Here is a 25,686-nt window from a genome sequence, read left to right on the forward strand (position 1 = left end):
GGGGATCATTAAGATTTGTAATGTTTTTAAAGAATTTTCTTATGCTCATCTTTATATACATTATTTACTTTCGTTACATGTACAAATTACTAAGTGACAAACAAATCAAACTCTGCCTCAACAAGAAATCTTGAGTTTTGTTCCAAGCATTCCATAACTTGCTTTTTTCTTTTTCATAATTCAGGCCTTGAATTTGGCGTACAGTAGCATATACAGCCTCAACCGGAACTTCCTGGGACCTCCACATGTTAAGGCGATTTGCAGACTTCTAGGATACCAGGGCATCGCTGTGGTGATGGAAGAGCTGTTAAAGGTCGTCAAAAGCCTGGTACGTGCATAAGCATGCTAATTGAAGTTTATGGAGATCTGTTTTTGCAAGACCCTAGACATAATCTCTTTTATTTTTAAATCTGCGGCTCTCAAACATGTGAGAAGAAATGCATGGTGTATTTAGTATTTATATTCAGCCGCATTCCCACTAGAACTTCTCAAATGATTATAGTGGTTTCAGATAGCGGAGAATGGTTCTTGCAACACGAAGGTCATGGGTTCAGTTGCCCGGAATGCATGCACTGATATGGTTTATACCAAAATTTAGACCATTTACAAGGATCTTAATTGAATCATTGATCATTGTTGAGAAATTTTTTACACCACTAATCTAACTTTAAAGAATACAAGATAAAGTTCAGGATGTGTGGGTATCAGCAACATTTCTGCTGAAATCACCTTGTAATCTTGTTTTTTTCTGGTGCAGCTTCAGGGCACTATTCTGCAGTATGTGAGGACCCTGATGGAAGTGATGCCCAAGATATGCCGTCTGCCTCGCCACGAGTACGGCTCGCCAGGTGAAAATTGCACTTTTTTTTGAACACTCCTCAGCAATCCTTTCGCTTTCTGACCAAAGAGAGCAACTTTGACCCTGTGTTAAATATGAGCTCCCACTATCACCATATAGAAGATAAGCACTGAATTTGTGAGCTTACGTGAATCCAACTGTGCTGCTGGGCAGATCGACTGTCTGCAGTGTGTCAATCACACAGTGGTGCTTTTAGCAGAGCTTACGCAGAAGATGCTGGGTATTTTATAAGACTTAATCAGACCCCTCTTGACTTGAGAAGGTTTGGTAATTGCCTCTTGCTTTCTTTCTTCCTTTCCCACTGTTTTCCTTTGAATTAAGTTGATTTTTCTGAGACCATTGGCAGATAATTGTCCTTGTTTGAATCATAAACACTCTTGATTTTGATAAACCTTTCATCTTATGTCATTTTGCTTCTCAAATAAATGTATTTTCTTAGAACTGAGACATTTGCACTGGAAAACAAGAAAATCATTGCGGAGAAACATGACTTTTTTTGCAGTGTGATCGTAAGGTTCAGAATACATATTGATGTTCCCTTGAATTTATTCCTTAAGTTTCTTCACTTGATCTTAAAGAGGTCTTAAAATCTTAAAATTACCTTTATAAAACCTACAGAAACCCTGTGCTGGTTGAGTCAAGGTTAGTTTAAGGGCCTGGAACAATGTTATGATCAACTAGACATCCTGATTGTAGGCATTAATTAGGGCATGCTGATCCAGGAATGGGATCTATTTTTGCTAATCAGTGTGCAAACAGAGGAATACGTATACTTCAACATTTCCTAAAACAACCAAAATGAAAGAATGATTTTGTCTGCTGAATGCAGGTATTCTGGAGTTCTTCCACCACCAGTTGAAGGACATTGTGGAGTATGCTGAGCTGAAGACTGTGTGCTTCCAGAACCTGAGGGAAGTTGGAAACGCTTTGCTCTTCTGTCTGCTGAGTGAACAGAGCTTGGTATGACCACTGAGCATTCACACTATACTACAGAAAGTTGCCTTAAAAATGGTACTGACCAATCCTACATTAGCAGCTGTTGCCACCTGCCATAATCTTTTAAAGATGTAAGAATATTCAATCTTTTTATCACCACTTTCAGTACATAAGCTAAGCAGAGGGTCAATGCCATCACTAAACAGATCTTCTTCAGTGTATATTGATATAGTGTGGTTTTTAAATATTTTTTCTTAGAGTAAAGTTAGTGAGCTTTACTAATTAACTTCTTCCTTTGTGGTTGAATGTGAAGAAATGTTTAAACTTTTTTTATATAAATTATTCATGAGTCCATGACAGGATAGAGCAATATATATGTACTGTTATGCGTTAATTAGGTGTGATTTAATTATGGGGGAAAAACATGTTAAAATGAATGCATTTAACACACACTGGTCCTGTGCAGACCTGTACATCATCTTACACCTCCTGCAGAAGTTGACAAACATGATGCAGGGCAATGACTGACTGTGTTTTTAACACAATAATGACTTTGTCATTTGGGGGGTAATTTGATTTAATTAGATTAATCAGCACATCATGTGATTAGAGTAAATTAAATACATACACATGTATTTACACACACATGCATTCACATATATATATGTGAATATATATTTTGTATGGAGTACACAACACAGGTGACTTCCATTATTTAATCTGCCACCTGCTCAGTGTTTAGGATGTCTGACTCTGACACACTGTTGTCATGGGAACACATCTGTAGTTGTTGCATGTGGCAACACTGTCAGTTTCTCCATGTCAGATTTCAACCCTTTTAAGAGGCAGATCAGCTTCACATCTTTTTTTTTGTTTGTTTTGTTTGTTGTTTACATTTACATTTACATTTATTCATTTAGCTGACGCTTTTATCCAAAGCGACTTACAATTGCTATATATGTCAGAGGTCGCACGCCTCTGGAGCAACTAGGGGTTAAGTGTCTTGCTCAGGGACACATTGGTGTCTCACAGTGGATTCGAACCCGGGTCTCTCACACCAAAGGCATGTGTCTTATCCACTGCGCCATCACCGGTGGGGTGGTGATGTTTTTGAACCAGCCTTTAAAACAGTTATGTGCATATTTTCTGCATAGCTCTTCTTAGTTCTTCTGATCTTGCTGATGCCTTGCTTTTACACTGCATTGAATTTGCTTCTCATTTTCTGTTCTTTTTAAAGTCTGAATGGTGACAAATCACTTCAATCAAAAGTGATGAATCACATACTTGGACACCTTTTTTTTTTTTATAGGATCATTAAGAAATGTTTGTCCCCACAAAGACAGGCCATTTGGTAAACTTTCACTGCTCCACAGTTCTTAATATGTTTAGTTTGATTTATAATTTAACAACTTTATGGCACAAATAAATCCAAAGCACAGCTTGCTACTCGCAATAAATAACAGTCAGGTAGCTTGAGTCTAAAGACTAACATCATAGCCACAGGTTTACTTTTTATTAGGGTAGTTAACAGCTTTAACTTTCAACATCAAGATTTTAGGTTAAAATTAATTTCTATATAAAAGCCAAGTGTGTATATTTAGGTGCTTCAGCTAATGTTTAATCATTTTGTAATTACATAGCTTTCTTTGCAGTTCTTTAACATGCTGCACTTTTGAAACCAGGGCAGTGTTCATTGAAAAGAATAATGATACCACTAAACTAGCACATGCCATATTTTATGATTTGTTTTTGTTTTATATTTATTCCTCTATTTTTTAAATTTCTTTACAAATATATGCTATACAAATCATCCCCCTTGGGGTTTCACTGCATAATGGATGGAACATCACTGCAGCATTGGTTGAAAATATCTGACATTTATCCAGACACTCAAGAGACTCTTCACAGATGTGACAAGCTGCTGTTTAATTGTCAACCATTAGTCACAATTATGGAAGTTACCCAGGGAGATGCTGTCTTCCGCCAGCCTCCACATTAAACTTCAAATGATATAGTATCAAATTAAGGGTTGTCTGGTAAAATAAAGTCACGCAAAAGAAAATCTCTGTGCTTGTGTGCAAGTACCTGCTGTGCCTGATGGCAAGGTCAATGCAATCCGTGCCATCGGCTGTAATTCTCTGCATTTCAATTTAAATGTCAACAGCCTCATATGTAATAGCTCCTGTCAGTGGTGTATGTGACTGCATGGCTCCATCTGCTGGAACCGTACCCAAAATGATAGAAATTAATACATTAATTTAGCAAGGATGCATTAAATTGATCAAAAATGATGATAGACATTTATAATGTTACAAAATATTTCTATTTCAGATAAATGCTGTTCTTCTGAACCTTCTATTCATCAAAGAAACCTGAAAAAATTATACTCAGCTGTTTTAAACAATAATAATAATAATAATAAATGTTTTTTAACAGCAAATCAGAATATTAGAATGATTTTGTAAAGGATCTGGAGTAATGATGCTAAAAAAAATCAGCTTTGAAATCACAGGAATAAATAACATTTTAAAACATCTAAAAAAAAGTTATTTTAAATGGTAAAAATATTTCACAACATTACTGCTTTTGCTGTATTTTGGATCAAATAAATGCAGGCTTGGTGAGCAGAAGAGACTTTAAAAACATTGAAAATCTTACTGTTCAAAAACTTTTGACTGGTTTGACATGAGGATATACATAATGATTGTGGTTAATGTTAGATGTTAATTTCTACATATACTCCTATTTTTTAACATCTCAAGTTATATAAATAATCAAAATTAACATTAACGTATTTTGAACATTAGTATGTTCTAGGAAAAAATGTTAGTTATTTCATGATATCAATATTGAGACAGCATTATTGTCAAGTGTTACCAAAAACCGCGCACAAACATTAAGCTAACGACTAATGGTTTCTGTGCTTTACTAGCTAACCTGATCAACATAATGCACCAAAACTCTGTGATTATGCATGTATGTGTCAAAGTGTCAATCTTGACTTGTCTCAGACTGCTTATTTGAATTTAATTCATGCTTTGAACCCACTGTTCTATTGATTACTTCAGCTTTTGCCTCTTAAGATTGCATCAGTTTCTGAAATGAGTGTCTCTTTTCCTGCAGTCTCAAGAGGAGGTGTGTGACTTGCTGCATGCAGCGCCCTTCCAGAACATCTTGCCAAGAGTTCACGTTAAAGGTAAGCTCATGTTTATGTATGCTTGCCGTTGAGGATATGCAGTATTTTAGCATGCTTTATTTGAGCAGTTCCTCATGCATATCCTCTACAACCCACACTTGAGCAGAAGGTGAGCGTCTGGATGCAAAGATGAAGCGTTTGGAGGCCAAATACACAGCACTGCATTTGGTGCCTCTAATTGAGCGTCTGGGAACCCCTCAGGTGGGTGAAACATCACTGCGCTGACAGTCGTGCTCTGCTGCTTTGCTGCCTTCAGTACACACATCTACTTATTGTCATTAGCACCTTCAATTACACACCCAACTGCTGGTTTGAGCTCATCCCTGAGCCTTCCACATTCATTTTTATTTATATAGAGTTGTGGCAGTGGAAATGGGCAAACTGATTATTATAACAAATTATATTATATTACAAATCGAAATTATCGTGCTTTGGTAAATCAGCTCAAATTTGAGCTAAAGGTAGAAAATTATGAGAGAAAAAAACAGGCTGAAATGGGATTAAAATTTTAAATTATGAGATCAAATCATAACTATGACAAGTCGAATGTATTATGCTTTGGTGTATATAATGCTTTTTGAGATAATGATCTAAAATTATGAGATAAAGCCATAATTAAGTTGAAATTGACAAGTTTAAATTATGAGAGAAAATCATAACTATAACAAGTCAAAGTTATCATGCTTTGGTAAACTATGCTTTTTGAGAGAAAGGTCTGAAATTATGAGATAAAAATGAATAATTAAGCTGATATTGACAAGTTGAAATTGAGATAAAAAGTTGATAGTCAATCTTGACTCATAATTTCTACTTTTTAGATCATAATTATGAGATAAAAAGTCAGAATTAGACATGCCATAATTGAGACATTGAGATACTGATTGTACAATTGAGTCAATTGTGAGATAAAAATTCAAAATGATCACATCTCAGTGGTGACGTTTTATGCAGTCATTATTCATTGTTAGAATTGTCACAATACAACGTAATTGTGGTGACATCACCATCTACTGTTCAGATTTGATAAATAACTGTAATATGCTTTGAAGGTCAAATCATATGCTTTGAGAAAACAAATACCCTAGTCAATCTTGATTCAGACTTGTCTGATTTTAATCAATACCCTGTACAATCTCTCATCAGCAAATTGCCATCGCCCGTGAGGGTGACCTGCTGACTAAAGAGCGGCTGTGCTGCGGTCTCTCCGTATTCGAGGTCATTCTGACTCGTGTCCGCGGTTATCTGGACGACCCAATCTGGCGCGGCCCATTGCCCAGCAACGGCGTGATGCACGTGGACGAGTGCGTGGAGTTCCACAGGTTGTGGAGCGCCATGCAGTTTGTGTACTGCATCCCGGTGGGAGCGCATGAGTTCACGGTTGAGTGAGTGCAAACTGATCACCTGTTTTCCTCGTCATGTAGAATGGCTGTTTACAGTGAGATTAGGATATTTTTTCTTTTTAAAGCGTATTGATTTTCTTCTAGGCAATGTTTTGGAGATGGTCTGCACTGGGCCGGTTGCATGATTATCACATTGCTTGGACAGCACAGACGCTTTGATATCCTGGACTTCAGCTACCATCTCCTTAAGGTGCAGAAACATGACGGCAAAGATGAGATCATCAAGAGTGTGGTGAGTTTATCCTCAATGAGTTTTTATTTAACTTCTGCAGTCAGGATATCAGGTAAACCATCTTTTTCTCTCTCACTTTAGCCTCTAAAGAAAATGGTTGACCGAATTCGCAAGTTCCAGGTTCTGAATGACGATATCTTCACCATTTTGAACAAGTACCTGAAGTCTGGGGATGGAGAGAACATGCCAGTCGAACATGTCCGTTGCTTTCAGCCTCCGATCCATCAGTCATTGGCCAGTAACTGAGATTGGCGTACATTTGCACCAATTAGAAGGGGAAGAGATGGTTGAGGGGAACATATTTAGCAACAAGTTTAGGACCAGTTTCACATTCTACTTAGAGATGCCTTTCATATGCCAGCCTGTAGTGTTCACAGAGCCAGTAAGTCGAGAGTTTTGTAAGCATCAATCAATTGTACCATTATTGGTTTTGCACATGTCTCAGGCTTTGGTAAATTAGGCCAAAATGTTTTAAAATGATAGACAAACATGGCCCAGTTTTACTTAGTGTATTTCAGGTAGATTTTATTTTGTACACACTCGTGCCTTATCATAGATAATTGACTATTATCGTTTATATGTTAATGATAGCACAGCACTACTCATTTTCATGTTTTATACCAGAGGAAAAGGTTGGAAAATGGCCAATTGAGTTTTATCAGCTGATTATTTAAAGCTTTTGCTGTGGTGAGAGACCAGCGGTATATTTCTACAGTATGTGGTGTTTTTGAATGATTGCATGCAAGATTCTTTTTCTTCTATTAGCGTAACCAAGTTCTTACTCTCAATAAACGTGCCTTTTTGTATTTGAATTATGTATCAGATTTTAATTCAATAAATATCAAACTCTGGTTTCCTGGGCTATTTTTTTTTCCAGCAAATTAAACGAGTGAAAGGACTAGTTCACACAAAATAAAGTCAGTTTACTCAATTTGAGAGCTATATATAAAAACTATCATCCCATTTAATCCCTCCAGTCATAATAGTGACCATAAAAAACGTTTTTATTTATAAAGCTCTAAAAACCTTACTGACTGATGTTTTAGTGCACTTCCTGCAAATATGGAAAAAATAAACGGTCTCAATTTAATCAGTCACACATGCTTAGTGCACATTATCACATGACCAAAGCAATTTATTTCCTGTTTGCACCTCTTACAATAATGAAAAAATAATTGTTGTACTGTATTGATGTGCGCATGCCCAGTAGCGCCATACGTATCCCTTCTAGCCTTAACCGAAGATGATGGCTGCATCAAAGGCTAGTAAAGTATGTTAACAAAGAGTTTTGGTACACATTATTTTAAGATGTCTAGTATTAATATATGAATTCATATATTCAGTTTTCAAACTGGGCTTAACTCCGACCCTGATCAAACGCACCTGAACCAGCTAATCAAAGTCTTCAGGACTGCTTGAAAGGCATCTTTGAAGATGAAGTAGGCTGGAGATATATTTTGCAGGACAGTGGGTCTCCAGGAAGATCTTTGATCGATGCGAATCTGAAGGTGTCTGTGTGCAGTATCAATCTTTTCAATAAACATGAAGTTAGGCTTATTTCATTGATAACTGTAGACGAATGCATCCCGACGATTATTAAGGTAGATATTTTTATTATTAATTAAAATGTCAAAACCTGACGAGTAAAGAAAAGATCACCTAAAGATATTAATGTTTCTGAATAAATAAAATTTAGTTTCCGGAGATGAAGCTGACGGGTTAATTAACTCACACAAACGTGCCCTATCCTTATTAGATTAATCAACGTTACACTCTCACACAATATAAATGTGATATTACAAGCTTGCATCCACACAAAATGATGCGAATGAAACTGAACTAATTAAACTTGCTAATCAAAATTTCAGTAGCGTTATCATGAATACGCGCTTTACGTATCAACACAATGCAAACGAATAACTAGCAAAGCAAAATTATATTGCAAAAGTGTACAAGTATAATGTTCAGGAACTCAGATTTTCACGAGTAGCCTACATTTCAATTTTTGTTAAATGTTGATCCAATGTTTTGCACGCGTCGACTATAATTAGATGCCATTCCCTTGGGGAAATTCTATAGGAAAACAAAAGTATTGTAGTCTTTGGTATAATTGACTAAATATGACAAACCATTAATCAAATTTGAAAGGTTTTGGTGAAAACAAAAACTATGACTAAAAATAAAATAACACTGGCTGCATGAGAAACATGCCTTATATATTTTTTTTTCTTAAACGAGTCTGGAATGTTTGGAACGCCACGAGGGAGAGTAAAGGATTCATTTTTGGGTCAACAACCCCTCACAAATAATCACAGCACTGCTGATGAACTGAGAAGGTCTTCTCATCATTCCACTTGGATGTCTTTATTACAAAGTCAAAGCAACTACCGATTTTGTAGAAAGAAACTCAGTGCATGTAAATACAGATATCTGTACATAAAATATAACAAACGTCTCTTAAAAACGTACAGTTGTATATTTACAGTGCTACATGAGGAATGAGATGAAGCTTACCATGTAAACAAAAATGAGCCAAACAAAACCCTTAATACAATCGACTGGTCCATCTTTTTTGTATTCTTGTTTTTGCGTTGAGAGTTGATTGTCTTAGGTTTTATCTCATATCTGAAAAGGAAAGAAAAATGCCAAATGTCCATAGAGCAGCCAAAACATTTTCATAGACCAACTGCTGCATACCGGTTCCTCTTTGAACCTAAGAGACTGTCATAGTACCGTTTCTTCTGGAGACGCTGTCGAAAGGCAACCCTGACTCTCTGTCGTCAAAGTCCTCCGTGACGTCGTTATGTAGCAGCTCGTAATTGGAGTGGTTGTGAGTTGCCATGCCGTTTAATACAGGGCCGTTCCTCTCGTCCTTCCTGATGGACACAGCCAATGTCGCCAAGCTAATGCTAACGTCCTTAAAGGCATGCAGCAGGAAGATGCCCACGATAATCGTAATGAAGCCACTCAGCGTGCCGATTATGTCGTCGGTGCCCATGTGTTCCCATTCTTTAAACAATATGGCAGAGCAGGAGAGCACTGAGGTGGTGAAGAAGACGTAATAGATGGGCGTCACCAGGGAGGTGTTAAAGATGTCTAGTGCTTTGTTCAGGTAGTTGATCTGTGTGCTAACACAAGCTATCAGGCTCAGCAGCAGCAGCCAGGCCAAAGGGTTTCGCAACACTGGCTTCCCAGCGACGACCTCCTTAATGGTGATGCCCAATCCCTTCACGCAGGAGACGGACAGAGCACCAATCACAGAGCAGATGGTGATGTAGACCAGGATGTTGGTTTGCCCGTGGCGTGGGCCCAATACAAAGATGAAGATGAGTGCTATGATGATGACAGCTGTCGCGAAGACCACGAAGCCTGGAGACAGATGGAAGAAAAGATGAGAATTAGGATTAGTTATATAAAGCAGTCAAAAGACTTTCAGAAGAATCCCTGAATAAAAACATTTTTAGTATCGATATAAATATGTACACAACTGTTGGAAAGTTTGCACTAATACTTACATTCTGCAAGGATGCATTAAATTGATCAGAAATGATAAAGACTTTTATACTGTTAAATTATTATTTTTTTTTAAATAAATGCTGTTCTTTAAATTTTCAGAATCTTGAAAAAATGTATGACCATTCCAAACAGAATATTAAACAGCACAACTCTTTTCAACATTGTTAACAAAAAAAAAAGAAATGCCTTGAACACCAAATCAGCATATTAGAATGATTTCTGAAGGATCATGTGACACTGAGGACTGGAGTAATGGCTGCTGAAAATTCAGCTTTGCCAACACAGGAATACATGACATTTTTAAATATATTCAAATAGATTTTTATTTTTTTATAACAGTGTTCTTGTTACACATTACATCCACTTACTATAGTAATAGCATAATGTATGCATAATTACACACAAGTAACCCTACTCCTAACCCTATAGTAGGTACATGTTAATTTATATTACCCATTTCTCAAAGGTATAATTATTACACTAATATTTCACTAATCAAGACCACAATAATGCATACTGATATTAAAGGCGGCGAATTACTCAGCAACTGTATAAAAACAAGTTATTCCCATTCCAAGGCCAGTTGCATAAATACAGCCACTATGTTTAGACTCGTCTTAAAAACTAGTTTAAACAACTACCAGTTAGCCAAGGGGTAACCAGACTTACTTTTCAATTCAAATTAGAGCAGTCTATCCATTTATAACTGATTTTAAAAAGTTATGACTAGTCGAGACGAATACTAGTCTAAGCAGTTTATGCCCCAGAAGGTCCTTCATTGTCTTTACATATCATAGCTTACCTGGATCAACCAGCTTTTTGGCCATGTCTTGCAGGCTGTCGATCTCCTCCTCTTTAGGCGCATGTATCACCATGGTAGTGGAGCCCAGGATACTGAGCACACAGCCAAGCTTCCCATGCAGGTTCAGCCTCTCTGTCAGGAAGTACGAGGACAGTACCGCACTGCAAAAACAGACACGCATTAAACCCTTAAAGGTATAGTTTACCCCAAAATAAACGTACCCTCAGTTTCACAGACCAGCCCCAGACTAAAGTGTAATTCTGAGCTGTTTCAACTGAAAGAAACTTGCACTGACTGATCTTTAAAAATATCAGTGCCTTTGTTTTGTCTCAAGATGCACACCAGTAATGTTTTTTCTAAGGCATATTTATGAAAATGACTTAAATGTCTTAATTGAACTATGGCCTAATATTGGCTTAGTCTAAGCCCTGTCTGTGAAACCAGGCCATTGTGTCTTTATTTAATCACCCTTATGTTTTTTGTAAAATTAAATAATGAAAAAGCAAGCCATACTTTAGAGATTGCATATTTACCATCTATATCACCTTTTTGATTCCAAAGCCCCCTATTATTCACAAAAATCGTCCAGGTGTTCATGGTTTACTGAATAGTTTGTTTTTTCTCCTGCTATTATTTTATTTAAAAAAATCTACCTGATAAAATATTTTTAGAGTTTGGCAAACCTAGAAAAATGTATTTTCATAAAACATAAAAAATACCCATGGAAATTTTATTAATTTCATGACTTTTCCATGTTTAGAAATCCCCCCAAAAATATGCAGAATTTTTAAGAAAGTTGCAACCCGGTTCCCTGTTTTTGAGCGGGTGAATTTATATTTTTGATATTTCTATTTTTGTTGTTTTAGATTATTTCAATGTTAGGTTTATTGTGAATATAAAGTAGGTTAGCTGAGACTTTGTGAAGCTTGTTTTTGTCCTTTTGAATATTTAATACCTTTAACACTTTGGCATTGAGCATTACAAAATGCAACACTTTGTGAAGCTGATGCTTACAACGACTAAGATTAAGGTCATACTTGGTTTGAAAACAACAAAAAAGGAAACCACAACAATTACTGCTAGACCACCGACATGAATCACTGGTTCTGAGTGCAAGACAGTAACATTTTTCCCCAAGCAAAGCTGCATTTCATTCCTTTCACCTGCTGTCCCATTAAAATGTATTTGCACATCAACAATAAACAGGTTTTTATAATTCTGAGAAATTCACCAAAGGTTTACAGACCTGACTAGCACGCTGAGGGCCCCGAGAGGAGTGACGAGTGTGGCAGGAGCGAAGGCGTATGCAGCGAAATTGGCGGCTTCGCCGGCCCCCACTGTCAAAGCAGACAGAATTCAAATAGTTGCTTCCAAGAAGCTCAGCCACAAACATGAGAAATATATATTGTACGTAAACAGCTGTTTTGAGTTTGTATTTAAGATGAAAATGAGTTGTTTAATCGGTGTCACTCACTTGATAACAAGCCAGCCCACCAAAGCCATTCTTTTAAGTATGCGTGACCTCCTTGGCCTGGAAAAAGAGATGATTCATTTTCCACATTGTTCAACAATATGTCAGCAATATTGTGTATGACACATTTGTTATAGTTAGATTGCACTGCATATCATATATCGGCCACCCTGCTCTCTAGATATCAAAAAAACTAATTGATGACTACATGGTACAAACATTAGAATCCCTCAGAAATTATTGTAAAAGTCAACAGTTAAACAACTAAACTGTGACAACAAGGTTAAAGGTAAATGACATCACACTGAACTTTGTATCAACGCTAAACAGAAGAATTATAAGGTCAAATTTACAGCATTTACTTAAAATAGAAATTGTTTGTAACATTAAAAGTCTTCACTGTCACTTTTAATCAATTTCAAGCATCCTTGCTGAATAAAAGTATTAATTTCTTTACAAAATGATGTCAAACTTATGAATGGTAGTGTAAGTAAATAAAATACAATTATTTCAACTATATAAATAATTATTTATTAAATGAAAAAAAGGTTATTTAAATACCTATTTATGTGTAAATAATCAAACATTTTCAACATTACACTATAATCATGCCTGTTTCATTTTTACATGAAAACAAAATATCATTACACATAACTTCTATTACTCTGTGCACTAAATATGTATTCCACGATGGGCCATTTTCTATATATCCATGACAAATTACAGATGTTTTAACAATCTGAAAGCCAACTATAACATTTTGTTTTTAAGCAAAATTAAACTGTTTGGAAATCAAATTGAATGATTTAAATGTCAAAAATGCTTAAAAAGACTTGTATTATGTTTGATGTCTGACAACCAAATAATGCCCTCACATAACTGGAATGAATAAAACAGAGACTTGACACTTTATAAAAGTGAAAAACAATTAGTTAGTGTTCTTTTTTAACAGTAAAACTTATGTATAAATGACACGAGTTCATACAGGGTTAAATATCTCAGTATGGTGAAGTTAATGTCATGGTAACAGAGTTAATCATTTATAAAAAGTGTGCAGCAATTGATCTGTACAGTGCTGCACCTTTACGTTTAAACAATGACGGCTACAGAACAGGTGTGTCTGAATAAAACAATCATTTCTCAATCATTTTCCCACCCAAACCAGTTAAACCTCTCTGACAGAGCTAGCTGTGTATGTTTTCTTGACACCACTAGATCTTACAAAAAGATACATACCTGCCCGCATAGAGCCCTTCCTGGCCAGTCGAAGGAGTCCTTTCTTCTTTAAGATGAAACTACCGCCAATAAATATACTGGAACTTATAGCCAAAGCGAGGCCTATATAGAAATCGTACTTTCCTCTGTCTTGACCCATAGTGTTGTCGGTAGAGTTTCCTCTTGTCACATTGAGATACACACACCAAAGATTCAGTCCAGAGGAACAATCCTGGCCTACTGCAAAACCTGGCAAGAAAAATCAAAAATTACAAATCATAATCTTGGAATTAAATTCCAGTAAATTCCTAGTTGGAAAAAAAGTAAACATACCATTTTTATAAGAAACATCACACACATTGCAGCTCATCAAATCTGAGGTTACATTCATGACAACACACACTGCTCAGAGGGAGAATGAAGAATGATGGTGTGTGTAATGCACAATAAGTGACATCATGTCATAAACTGTATAGGAAATGACGCTATAAACCACAGCGGCTCGAAGTCCTACTAGCTACATGTGTTGACATTACGAAAATATTATCAGCACAGGGTTCAACCTAGTGATAAAGACTCACTTTGTACAAAACCTCCATGACTTCCGTCTATTCCATACAATGAAAGTGAATGGTGACTCAGTTTGTCATTGTGCATCTCTCTCTGTGTGTGTGTGTGCTCACGGAAGTTAATCATTTAGTGTTAAATCAACGGTGAGTGAATAATGACAGAATTATAATTTTGGGTGAACTAGCCCTTTAAGTCGCGAGACACGAGCATACAGCTGATCCAGCAAACTTTACAGTACAAATTAAGAGCGATTAGTGACTCGTATAAAAACCCCCATGTCCATTTTACCCAAGTATAAAGCAGTTATCTTAGAAGAGTCAGCGTTTAGTTGTCGCGACAGCAGGCGAGATCTTCTTGGCATTATATGATGACAATTACCTTATTCATACAGCTAAACCCAGCCGGATAGCCTAGCCAATTAGCTCAAAACAGTCACAGCAAAACACACGCGTGGCTAACGGAGGTTATGAAGTCATTCACAGTAACGTTACCTAGCTGTTTTCCTACGATCAGCTCGACATCGTGTCCAGTCACTGAGATTTCACGGTTTTGACTTTCACATTTTCTCGTGACCATGAAATTCAGACGCGATGTTGACGCGAACCCATGTAGATCCACCTACACGGTAGCGATGTCCGATTCATAAGAGAATCGCTCATTGAGTCGGATCTTCTCAATCGAATCAATCGTTCGCTAAACAGTCTGAACAATTCTTCCATAAATTCGATTGAATCTTTTTTTTTTAATTGCCGAAGTGAAAATATACAAGAACAATTGCAACTGCACTGACTTAGTATTGTACATTTAACTAGAAATTATAAGCACAAATTATACAATAGATAAATAATAAAGACCATAAGAAATAAAATATTACATTTCGATAAGATATACTGCATCCTTTAACAAAATAAATTAAAAACGCAGCACACGTTTACCATATGGTAATCTATGTCATATGCCGGAATTACGTCAAAACGTAAAAGAATCACTGAATTGTTCAAAAGAACCGAAGAGCGGTAGTGAGTCGAATCAGTACAGTACAGTGAATCGAATCAGTACAGCGAAAGAGGAAGCAGGGGCGCACGCGCGGAATCTCTCTTTTGATTGCTCTTTTGTCTTATTAAAGTCTTCTTTTTATGCGTTTAAACATTGTCACCAAATGTAAACCGCGTTTTGATCATCATTGTGAAAATTAGTTGTAGTTATAAATATAATAAATCTGAAAAGGTCCCCTTCTCACCTAATATCAAAGTGTAAGTGCTTTATGTTGAGCTAGTGACGTAGATGCACATAGGTAAACGTTGAGTCAGGTGCAGTAACCAGAGATAAACTACAGGAATCACTCTTGACACTAAAACAACTTATATTCTACAGCTAATCAAAACAAATATACAAGGCAATGTTATAAACTAGAAACATACGTGAAAGATGTTCTTACAATACAGTATGTGAAAATATAGGGGTGAACAAGCACACTTAATAAACTCTTTCGGGTCTGTTTTCATCCGGCAAACATTCGCATCGCTTTTAAACGATAAAATCGCTTACAATAAAACGTTAAAGCTATTAAAATGGTAAACTGTAAATACAATAAAAATGCACTTAAAGGAATACATAAAATAACGCACAACTTACTCTGGGGTTAAAATGATTTCAGTTGCTTGGTGGGGAGGGATCGGGACGCAGGAAAGTCCTTCGACTAGGAAGGAAGCAGACTGTTGTGTGCAAACTAAGGTGAGAAAAACAGCCCCTGCTGGCCTCCTCTTGCCATGCTTTCAATTACATTAAATTATTGATGGTAGACTGACCAAAACTGTCACCATAGAGTTATTCCAGACGGAAATCCTGCCAGTATTTATTTTTATATAACATGGAAATTATTCATATTTTTATTTTATATTCACCTGGTTAAGTTAATATGTTTTTCAACTAATGTTACGTTTTAGAATGAGGGCATTAAAGCCAAGATAAACTAATTATGTTAGCAAAAATACAAGATAAAAATGAATAAAACATGTTTATATATACAGTATGTTGGAGAAATTGTTTTATCCATGGCTGACTGCACAAAAAAATTATATATGTATGTATATGTATATATGGTGGGTGGTGATGGCGCAGTGGATAAGACACATGCCTTTGGTGTGAGAGACCCGGGTTCGAATCCACTGTGAGACACCAATGTGTCCCTGAGCAAGACACTTAACCCCTAGTTGCTCCAGAGGCGTGCGACCGCTGACATATATAGCAATTGTAAGTCGCTTTGGATAAAAGCGTCAGCTAAATGAATAAATGTGTATATATATATATATATATATATATTAAATAAGCAATTAACCACTTTATTCCATTTACAAAATTCCATTTACACCAAAAAAATTACAAAAGGCCCTTATTAACTATTCACCAATTTATTATATCATTAAAAGTAAATCAATAATTTATTGTAATCAATAGTTAATGAGTTAATACTGATTCATAATACAATTATATAAAATGTTATAGGACCTCTCCTTTGTTTGGATCTACAACAGTTACTAATCAACAACTGGATCTACAACTAACTCTGTCAGTTATTCATAAAAAAATGATGCACTCATGAGTTAGTCCTCTTTTGCTTTGGTTTGGCTCCAAGAAAGTTTAGCTTCTTGAGAGATGCGTAATAAGGCAACACCCACAGATACTGTGACGAAACCACACAGGATACCCAAACAGTCCACAATGCCGAGTGCTGTCCATTCCCTGAAGAGAATAGCAGAGGCCAGGATGACACAGGAGGTGAACGTCACATAGTACATGGCCTCAAACATGTTAGAGCTGAAGCTCTCCAAGGCTTTGTTGATGTAGGTGAACTGGATCAGAATACTGACTACGAGAATCCCCAGCAACCCCAGGAAGAGGTGAAGTGCTCTGCTATCACTTGCAGGTGTTTCACTGAAGGCCTCCTGAGCAGCCAGTCCCAGAGCTTTGCTGCTGGGCACAGTGAAACTCCCAAGGAGAGAACAGATGCCCACATACACCATAATGTTGGATTTTCCGTGAGCTGGAGAAAGCCAGCCAATCAGAATGATCAGTGATAGGACCACCAGTGAGATGTAGACCAGGAACACTGAAACATGAATGGAAAGATCAGAAACAATGTTTGAAAATGTTTGTTTTTGAGAGTGAGTTAAGGATATTCCTCCACACGTGATGATGAAGCAGGACTAAGAGATTTCAGACATAACAAATGGAGCTTTAAATGTTAAGTGCCATCATTGCTATACAAAAGCATTACTGCTATATATATCTATATTTTTTTAATTATTATTTGAACTGAACAAACACTAAACTGACTTCATCTGAACAATGACACTGTTGTAATTTAGAGCTGCTTTACAGCAGAATCTGAACGGTCTCCATAGTTGAGTTTTCATAATTGATTCTGCTATTTTTCCTGTTTATTATTGCAAAGCTGCTTTAACACAATCTGTACTATAAAAAAGCACTAAACAAAGAAAGGTGACTTGACTTGATACAAAAACAGATTAGTTGCAGATGCTCTTATTCAAAACAACCTACTTGACACTATTTGTAGGAATAGCCCTTTTCAAAAAACCTGCCGTTAAGTGAGGTGTTGTGTTATCAGTCCTACTTCCTATAGAGATAGTTCACATCAAAAATAAATATTTGTCATGATTCGCTCATCCTTGTATCGTTTCAAACCTATATGATTTTTTTCTTCAGCAGAGCATGAAAGAAGATATTTTAAATAATGATGGTAAGAAAACAGTTTTGGTTTCCATTGACTTTAATTGTATGTCTTGTGCATAAAATAGAAGTCAATGTGAACTGAAACCGTTTGGTATACCAACATTCTTTCGCAACCGTTAAACCACTGGGCTACCACCAAGAATAGATGAATTATGGCTCCACTAGACATGTTTTTCATACCCGGGTCCATCAGTCTCTCCTCTAGTTCTGCTCTTGATGTGACATTTTCAGACTTGGGTGAGTGAATGATGAGCACGACCGAACCACAACAGCACAAAGCGCAGCCAAGTTTGCCAATGAGATTGAGATGTTCCTGAAGAAGCCATGATGCCAGAACAGCCCTGATTAATGATGAAAAAACAAAATCACATAAATCACTTCAATTCACAGTAAAGGTGCCCTAATATGCTAATATAAACCTGACATAAATGTCAAATGTTGTTGTTGATGTAATAAATATTTTGAGATTGCTCAGACCACTGCATCAAATACATTTAAATTAGTTTAGAACACTTTGAATATAATATAATATAGAAATTCACCCAAATAAGACACCAAGGGCTCCAAGGGGAGTGACCACAACTGCGGGGGCAACATTGTATGCCAGAAAATTTCCTATTTGTCCTACAATCACTATAAAAAAGGCATTAATACACACGTTAAAACCACCATTATTAATTTGAATTTAAATTATTTGCAGTAGTAGAGGAATGACTCACTTGCAACTGTACCACACCACCACACACAGTCAGCCAGGTAAGTCCCACCTGTAGTAACATACAGTAGATCATTCATTAAATATTAAATATGGACAGTTTTTTTTCTGGACAGGAAGTGAAACCTTAGGACAAAATATGAAATACCTGATTTGCGGGCTCGCAGTATCCCCTTTTTCTGGAGCACAAACGTGGATCCATTGATAAAACTGGACACGACAGCAATCACAACACCAACGACTGGGAATGAAGCCTTGTCCATAAATGTATGCGGTTTTATGGACGATCAATGTGATTTGATTTTGAGCTGATGAAGCCTTCATAGGCCTGTTATGTTGTGGATTTTGTTATTCTAGAAAGGCACACAAACATATGAACCGATATATATTACATCCCGGAAGTTCATTCCCTGGAGTTACTTGTCAAACTAACGACCTCTACTGGTTAAGGGAGAGAGAGGGCTAAACAATATCTAACAAAGAGCAATCTAACAGATACAGTTATACGCGTTTTAACACAAATAAAAAGAGTACAATTATATTTCAATGTTGTATTCTTTGCATCATCTGAGTTTCACCTGCCTGTAACGTGAGGCGCCTGCGCAACGTTTTAAGCTGTTTACAGCATCATTTACAGCAGGTGGCGTTGTAATATCAAGAGAGACTTAACATGCATGAACTAATGATATTTTAAAATGACATTCTCAACCACTATACACTTTCATTGTATGGGGAAAAATGAATTGTGACTGTCAGTCAGTCCAATGCGCGTGAGTTAATGATGGCAGAATTTTCATTAAATATACTTTTTCGAATATTTATTTTATTCATGCTAATTTACAAAAAAATTCCGTCATCTTCATATTTGGTTAATTAAAAAAAAAATGTAATACTTTACTTAGACTTTAAAACTATGGTAATGGTAATATGAAAAATATGGATAATAACACTGTTTTGGCAAATTATTTTATACATAAATGCAAAAAAAATAAATAAAAACTCTCTCCTATTTGCAGAAGGAATTGATTATCTTCAAGACCCTAAAACTTATGACAAGCCCTTAAATTGTGTAATTTTTTTTGGAGGTGTACTTTGATGATTAATATTTAAATGTGATATTATTGTTTTCTTTTTGTTTTCATTTTTTAATGCTATTTGGAATTGTATTAAGTTTTTTGTGGGTTTATTAAGGCTTGTATTTCATTTAAGCAATAATAAAAAATAATTTTCATTATAAATTCTTTCTGTAAATTCTTTTAACCAAAACAAGAGCATTTTAAACATGATTTCACGAGTTAATCTAATCTGTACACTTTATAAAACACTGCAGTAATGCTAAATTAATTCACCACCCTTTAAAAATACAAAAATCTAACTTTTCCCCTTATTCTTGTATGTTTCTCATGCTATGTAATTAGCTCATATTAATTATGAAACTATATCGAATAGTTGTACTTTTAAGAATGATTTTTTGATCATGATCATAAAAAGGAACCTAGTGTAATAAAAAAGAAAATAAAATGGTTAAAAACTTTAAAAATCTTGACCAGTCATAGAAAATTTAACCTAAAATTACAAAATACATATATTATGCTTCGACTCCCCATATAGGTAAGTCCCAGCAAAAAAATCATATTTGTATTTTATAGTTTATGCGTTAAAACGAAACGATAAATTTTCGTTTTAGTGAACGTCATGCTCCATGTGTGTCCATCCCAGCCTGTGATTGGCCCTTGCGGCGTCCCGCCCCCCGTTTGTTGTACGTCATCTGATTCTTCTTCATTTGTTTGGCTGTCGATGCTGTCAGTCAACCCACGACATGGCCGACATTAAAGTGCACTAAAGCTGGTGTTTGGACCGAAGAAGCAAGGATTCAATAAGACATCCAAACAGGTAAAAGATGCGTTGATTCCGTAATGACTTCTTGAACAGGAAAATATAGCTGTTTTGCGGTATTAATAGGCTGTGGTGTGTTGAACAATAGTAGGTCAAAGCGCTGTCAGTATTTAGAAACGTCCTGTCTTTTAGCTGCTAGCGGCTGACAGGCTGAGTTCAATCAACAGCACACCGATCACAGATAGCAACCTGCAGCATTACAGCAACATCTGTTGATAAAAAAAAATATATATATATATATATATATTTTACTGACATCTGCACGTTGACTCAGATGATTAGATATGGATAGGAGAATATGACCAAGCCAACACCCAGTTTGTTTTAATAAATTATTTCAGTGATGCTCTCCTGTTCGATCAGGTGCGGATGCTTTAACACAGTACCGCGGTCATATTTTAATCATTTTGAATAATGTTATGTTCATATTTTATTGTTAAAAGGGCTCTTTTGTTCATTTTATGAACTGTGGAAAGAGGTGGAAGATGCATTTTAACATTAAGGTTGATTTACGCTTGAAGGTAAAGGGACAGTTCATACAACAAATTAAACGTATGCCTATAGCTACAGATCCTTATGTTATTCCAAAGCCATATGACTTTATGGAAGACAAAAGGGGAGATTTTGAAGAATGCGTTGAGCAGTGACAACGAGTACTGACTAAATATGTCAAACCTCATTAAGGACACAAAATCATAATAATTGTCCATACTGTTTGTGAAATTATATTTCAAGAATTGTTTAATTCAAGTCACAGAATCAGTCCTGGTGATTCTTGAGTTCAGTGAATCAGTGATTCAATCTCAGTGGTTAACTGCTAACTTGAGGGTAAGTTTATCAACAAATAACAACTTAAATTGCAGTGTTTTTTTTCTCCATCAAATAAAATCATATGACTTGAAAATAATTGGTACTGAAATATTGTGAACTATTAATATAATATTTTCAGACACATGGGAAACATTCTTCAAAAACTCTGTTTTACAGAGAGCAGATTTTGTACGTGGAGTGAATTATCCCTTTAATTTCTAGCTGTTTAAGACATTTTTTAAACACTGTGTTAAACTTGATGTGGAATGAATGTGTAGTTCGGAATTTGGTTATGAAGATGGTTCCCAATTATCTGAAACTGCCAGAATGCATCATGAATTTGCTGCACTGAACAACTGTGCCTTTGGGAAAGTCCAAATGCAAATAATCAATATAAACAGGGGGGGTAGTTGAGATCTAGATGGCATGACGTGATTTGTTTTGCTGGTCAGAGCTTCACAGTGGTAATTTGTCGTTTGATTCGTGAATGTGTCTCTTTAGGGAAGGCTGCATCTGCAGCCTGGACAGCCGAGGGAAGGATGCCGTCTCCATCTTTTTCCCTTGATGCCCAGCTGCGCTTCCACGACAAATGGCTGAAAATAGACTTGCAGGTAAATTTTGGAATGAATTTGGTCGTTGGTTCAAGCATAGTCCTTGATGCTAAATATAGAGTGTTGATGTTTTTAAAGGGCAGGGATTTATTGAAGTGCCTATCCGAAAGCTATATGGTTGCACTGTTGGTCAACATTTACATCTATTTAGCTGTGTTCAGAGACACAGGCAGTGTACTACCTAAGCTTCAGCGGAAACAGGAATTGTTTTTTTGACACTGGAAGTCTTTTGAATCTTGTTTCTCGGTGAGTGCTAATGCTGAGTGGAAATAGATAATTTCTTTTGGTCAGTAGCATATTAAAAGTATTGCTTAAGGTCTTAAACTGTTGAAAAGCTTGTATTGTGTTGTATTTTTAAACAATGTTCCCTTAGCAATGGGATAACAGCATTTCAGTCAATGTGCCTTGCTGTCAGAGCTCTTAAAGCGAACAGAAGTCTCTTTATGCTTATTTTTCTGGCCTCCTGTTGGTGTTTACAGGGAAACTTCTCATGCGGCCTGATTTTATGATTATTATGAAGTTGCCAGAAGCTGTCTAGGTCCCTTTTTGTTTGTGAGAAGTATAAAATGATATATATATATATATATATATATATATATATATATATATATATATATATATATAATGAAATTTAAAGAAAAAAAGTATAGGTGTGTGTGGATGTAAAGCTGTGCTTGTTTTTTTTAGGACTACAAAATTTGACCAAAGATTAGTGATTGTATGTGACTATAAAATAATAGTAATACCTATTATTGTTATTTTTATTATTATTACATGGAACAAAATAAGAAACATTATTATTCACTGAATATTACTGTTGTAATAATCACTGCAAAGGAATGTATGGAAATTTAATAATACAATTATTATTTATACCATACAACTGTGCAATCATAAGGAGCAGAATCCAACCAAGCCATTTCGGAGACACTGAAAACACCAGATCATGCGCTGTTTGTGTATAAAAGAACACAAAGCAGTGCTTCACTTTGAAACACGCAGTGCATATATTTTTATTTTATTTTTTAAATCAGACTTTTTATATATTTACTTTTTTTTTTGCAGTAAGTAGCGCTGGGTATTAAGACAAATTTCACAATTCATTTCGATTTCGATTCATATATTAGTTTCAATTACGATCTTGATTCAGTTCGGTTTGATATTGATTTGCTCGACAATCAGATACAGTACCTTTTTTTTAAAGAACAAAATCTCTCTCCGCTAATGCTGTGAACTGTACAATAACCCTTTTTAGCTAATACATTACTATATTAAAGTGATTACACATCAATTTTCTCTCCATCCTGCCCAAGTCTGAAAATTATGGTTTCCCATTATATGTTGTTTTTACATTTTTCATTTGTAATGTGACATTTTCATAAAAATGTGACATTTGCTAAATTAAGATGCAGGTAAATGTGCTATACTGCTATATTATTATTATTATTTTTATTAACATTTTGTTTTCAAAAAATATCCCTTCTTGTTTTGAAGGGAAAATGCATGTGCTGTGAATAATTGTATAACGGATTAAGTTTCAAAACACTGGATGAATTTAGTACTGATTCCTGGTAGTAGTGAAGTGATGTCTTATGAAATCAACACCCCAAAATGCTGTTTCTGTGGCTCTGTTTGTGTTTGGGTCTCTGTGACATTTGTCTGAAGTATTGCTCAAGGTGCTGAAGCTGTTATTAGCATCAGCTCAGTGGTTGTGAAAGTCCATCTACTTTTTACAGTTTGAAGTCTGGTGTCTCGATTATTTTTTGACATTTGAAACTTGAGTCTGGGCTCTGAATTTCAGGAATCATTGCTAAGTCCTCAGTGAGCCTTTGGTGGCATTTTAATGGGCTGACTAGTTGGCCAAAATAGAAATGTTACAGATGGTTGTTAGCAACATAAAGTACTTTATATGTATTATAAATGAATGGTTTTAGTTAAATGTTAGGTCTATAATTAATAGAAAAAGATTATACGGCTATAATATTATCTCTTCTGTGTTACAGAGAGCCTTCTCTCCTGAAGGACTGAGCGAGATGTGGAATGAGATGGTGAAGGATGGAGAGATTGTCTTTGACAGAGAAGAATCGGCCCATCCAGGTAAAAAGCCACATTACCCTTGAATTCTAATGGATTACAATATATTGTTGAAGTTAACTTCTTTTCTTAAAGCTTTTTAGTTTTCTAAAATTTCTAAAATGTTTCAACTTCTCAGAGGAATGTGCTGATTGCACCCAAAGGAAAGATGATACAAACGATAAGGAAAAGAAGGAAGAGGAGGAGGTGGCGGCGGCTTCATCTTTCCATCACTCCATCATTGAGATGTGGGACTGGGGGAGGCAGCCAGGTGGGTGGTGATATTTAATGACATGCTCTGGGTTCAAGTAGAGAGTGCTGAACTCAACATGCTGATTACTGCATCCGCTGACTGTCATCTTGCACGGTCATCCCACTCACACATCATTGGCTAAATCTGCATAGGATTTCCCACATGCGCAAATGCATGTGCAGAAATACTTTTTGAAACGTATTTCAACATCTTGTTCTCTATTTTATTTAGTTGCATGCCATCTAGATGTTTAAAAAAGGAGAAGCATATCCTGTGTTTTAGGTATGTTTAGTGTTGGAGAAAATTACTTCCGCAATCAATCACAAAATTGAACAGAAGACCAATTTTTGAGGTCAACGCTCACGTCTTAAAAACCAGTGCATAGAACCAAGTACCCACCATATTTTTATAAATAATCTTTTTCGCTCTGATCTGTCACAATACAGAAGAAAAGATTTCAGGGTTCGTAAAATATATAATTTTAAAACGGCAATTTCCAGGCCTGGAAAAGTTTTGGAAAAATAAATAAACCCAGAAAGTTTTGGAAAAGTCATGGAAATCTGTTTCACAAATCTTTGTATAATAGAATTATGTTTAATCAGGTCCTGAATTTCAGCACGGGATCGCGCATATATCGCATTACCCATTCCCGTAGCTTCCGCATTTAAAATGAGGGCAATTTCCTCAAACATTCCTTCAATATAGAGTGTTCAATATTTCATTTGAAAACAGCGTGAGTGATTCAGCTGTACCGCATCTTCTCTTTGACTTTCTCTTAAAGCGGCTTCTCATCTGCGCATCTCGTCTGCACTGCAAGAGTCGCTGCATGCTGCGATACAAGACTTTTGCTCACGTCTCTGTACAGTTGACAGAATTGTCACTTGCCTAATTGGGTCATTGTTGCATCCGTCACAATGTATTTTTAAGCCATTCGGTACTCGCACGCTCCGTAGGTGGTTTCCTGTGCGCTCAGTCACATCCAAAGCATGCACACGTGTATAAAGCTGCCTTTGCGAGTACAAAATTGAGTTTGATATCAAACAAGCGCAGTAGAGCGCTGCACGGGCCTCAGATACAGGCCCTAGCCCGGCCTTGTCCGACAGGCTTATCAGAATTACCGGCCTGAGTCCAACAGGAGCCCGTGTATTTTTCTCTCTCTTTCCCATTATACAGCTGCTGTAAAATTAAAGTTCAGTTTTTAATAGAAAAGTGGTTATTTCACTTGGTTTCTTTAAGTTAATTTAGAAAGATGTTTTTGTTTTTTTAAAATAATGACCAAGTGGCCAGCAGTAGACAGTGCTGTCAATCATAGCCTATGTTTGATCAGTTTAGCCTTCTCAAATCATCATGACTTGCCTAAAATAAAATCTATAAATAT

General features: G+C 36.1%; 3 protein-coding genes across 7 annotated transcripts in view; 2 read left to right on the forward strand and 1 right to left on the reverse strand.

The window, feature by feature from the left end:
- LOC306844733 (cytoplasmic FMR1-interacting protein 1 homolog) overlaps window positions 1-7,478 on the forward strand; it is a 36,726-nt gene extending 29,248 nt beyond the window's left edge. The window contains exons 24-31 of the mRNA XM_079377090.1: window positions 185-328; window positions 758-848; window positions 1,689-1,819; window positions 4,919-4,991; window positions 5,098-5,192; window positions 6,135-6,373; window positions 6,476-6,623; window positions 6,705-7,478. Coding sequence (XP_079233216.1) covers window positions 185-328; window positions 758-848; window positions 1,689-1,819; window positions 4,919-4,991; window positions 5,098-5,192; window positions 6,135-6,373; window positions 6,476-6,623; window positions 6,705-6,869 — 1,086 coding nt within the window. The 3' untranslated portion in view covers window positions 6,870-7,478. The remainder of the gene's footprint in view (window positions 1-184; window positions 329-757; window positions 849-1,688; window positions 1,820-4,918; window positions 4,992-5,097; window positions 5,193-6,134; window positions 6,374-6,475; window positions 6,624-6,704) is intronic.
- A 1,470-nt stretch (window positions 7,479-8,948) lies between these two features.
- On the reverse strand, window positions 8,949-19,061 carry nipa2 (NIPA magnesium transporter 2). 4 transcript variants are annotated; one of them, XM_079377094.1, is made up of 9 exons: window positions 18,814-19,061; window positions 18,670-18,717; window positions 18,493-18,583; window positions 18,131-18,291; window positions 13,649-13,876; window positions 12,416-12,472; window positions 12,188-12,278; window positions 10,942-11,102; window positions 9,212-9,992 (listed from the first exon to the last, which is right to left on the reverse strand). In XM_079377094.1, exons 1-9 carry the CDS (start codon window positions 18,926-18,928, stop codon window positions 9,337-9,339), a joined length of 1,608 nt encoding a protein of 535 aa, XP_079233220.1. In that variant the 5' UTR covers window positions 18,929-19,061; the 3' UTR covers window positions 9,212-9,336. The 4 variants fall into 4 exon arrangements, with proteins under 4 accessions (XP_079233219.1, XP_079233218.1, XP_079233220.1 ...); XM_079377093.1 differs by lacking the exons at window positions 18,131-18,291; window positions 18,493-18,583; window positions 18,670-18,717; window positions 18,814-19,061 and adding an exon at window positions 15,833-15,923 and having other exon boundaries at window positions 8,949-9,248; window positions 9,357-9,992; XM_079377092.1 differs by lacking the exons at window positions 18,131-18,291; window positions 18,493-18,583; window positions 18,670-18,717; window positions 18,814-19,061 and adding an exon at window positions 14,689-14,862 and having other exon boundaries at window positions 8,950-9,248; window positions 9,357-9,992.
- A 1,408-nt stretch (window positions 19,062-20,469) lies between these two features.
- LOC306844402 (E3 ubiquitin-protein ligase HERC2-like) overlaps window positions 20,470-25,686 on the forward strand; it is a 53,161-nt gene continuing 47,944 nt past the window's right edge. For both annotated transcript variants that reach the window (XM_079376498.1, XM_079376499.1), the window contains exons 1-4: window positions 20,470-20,558; window positions 21,873-21,982; window positions 23,986-24,079; window positions 24,195-24,326. In XM_079376498.1, the coding sequence (XP_079232624.1) occupies window positions 21,911-21,982; window positions 23,986-24,079; window positions 24,195-24,326 (298 nt within the window). In that variant the 5' untranslated portion in view covers window positions 20,470-20,558; window positions 21,873-21,910. The remainder of the gene's footprint in view (window positions 20,559-21,872; window positions 21,983-23,985; window positions 24,080-24,194; window positions 24,327-25,686) is intronic.

Source organism: Barbus barbus (genome assembly GCF_936440315.1).
Source record: "Barbus barbus genome assembly, chromosome: 25".
Classification (NCBI taxonomy): Eukaryota; Metazoa; Chordata; class Actinopteri; order Cypriniformes; family Cyprinidae; genus Barbus; species Barbus barbus.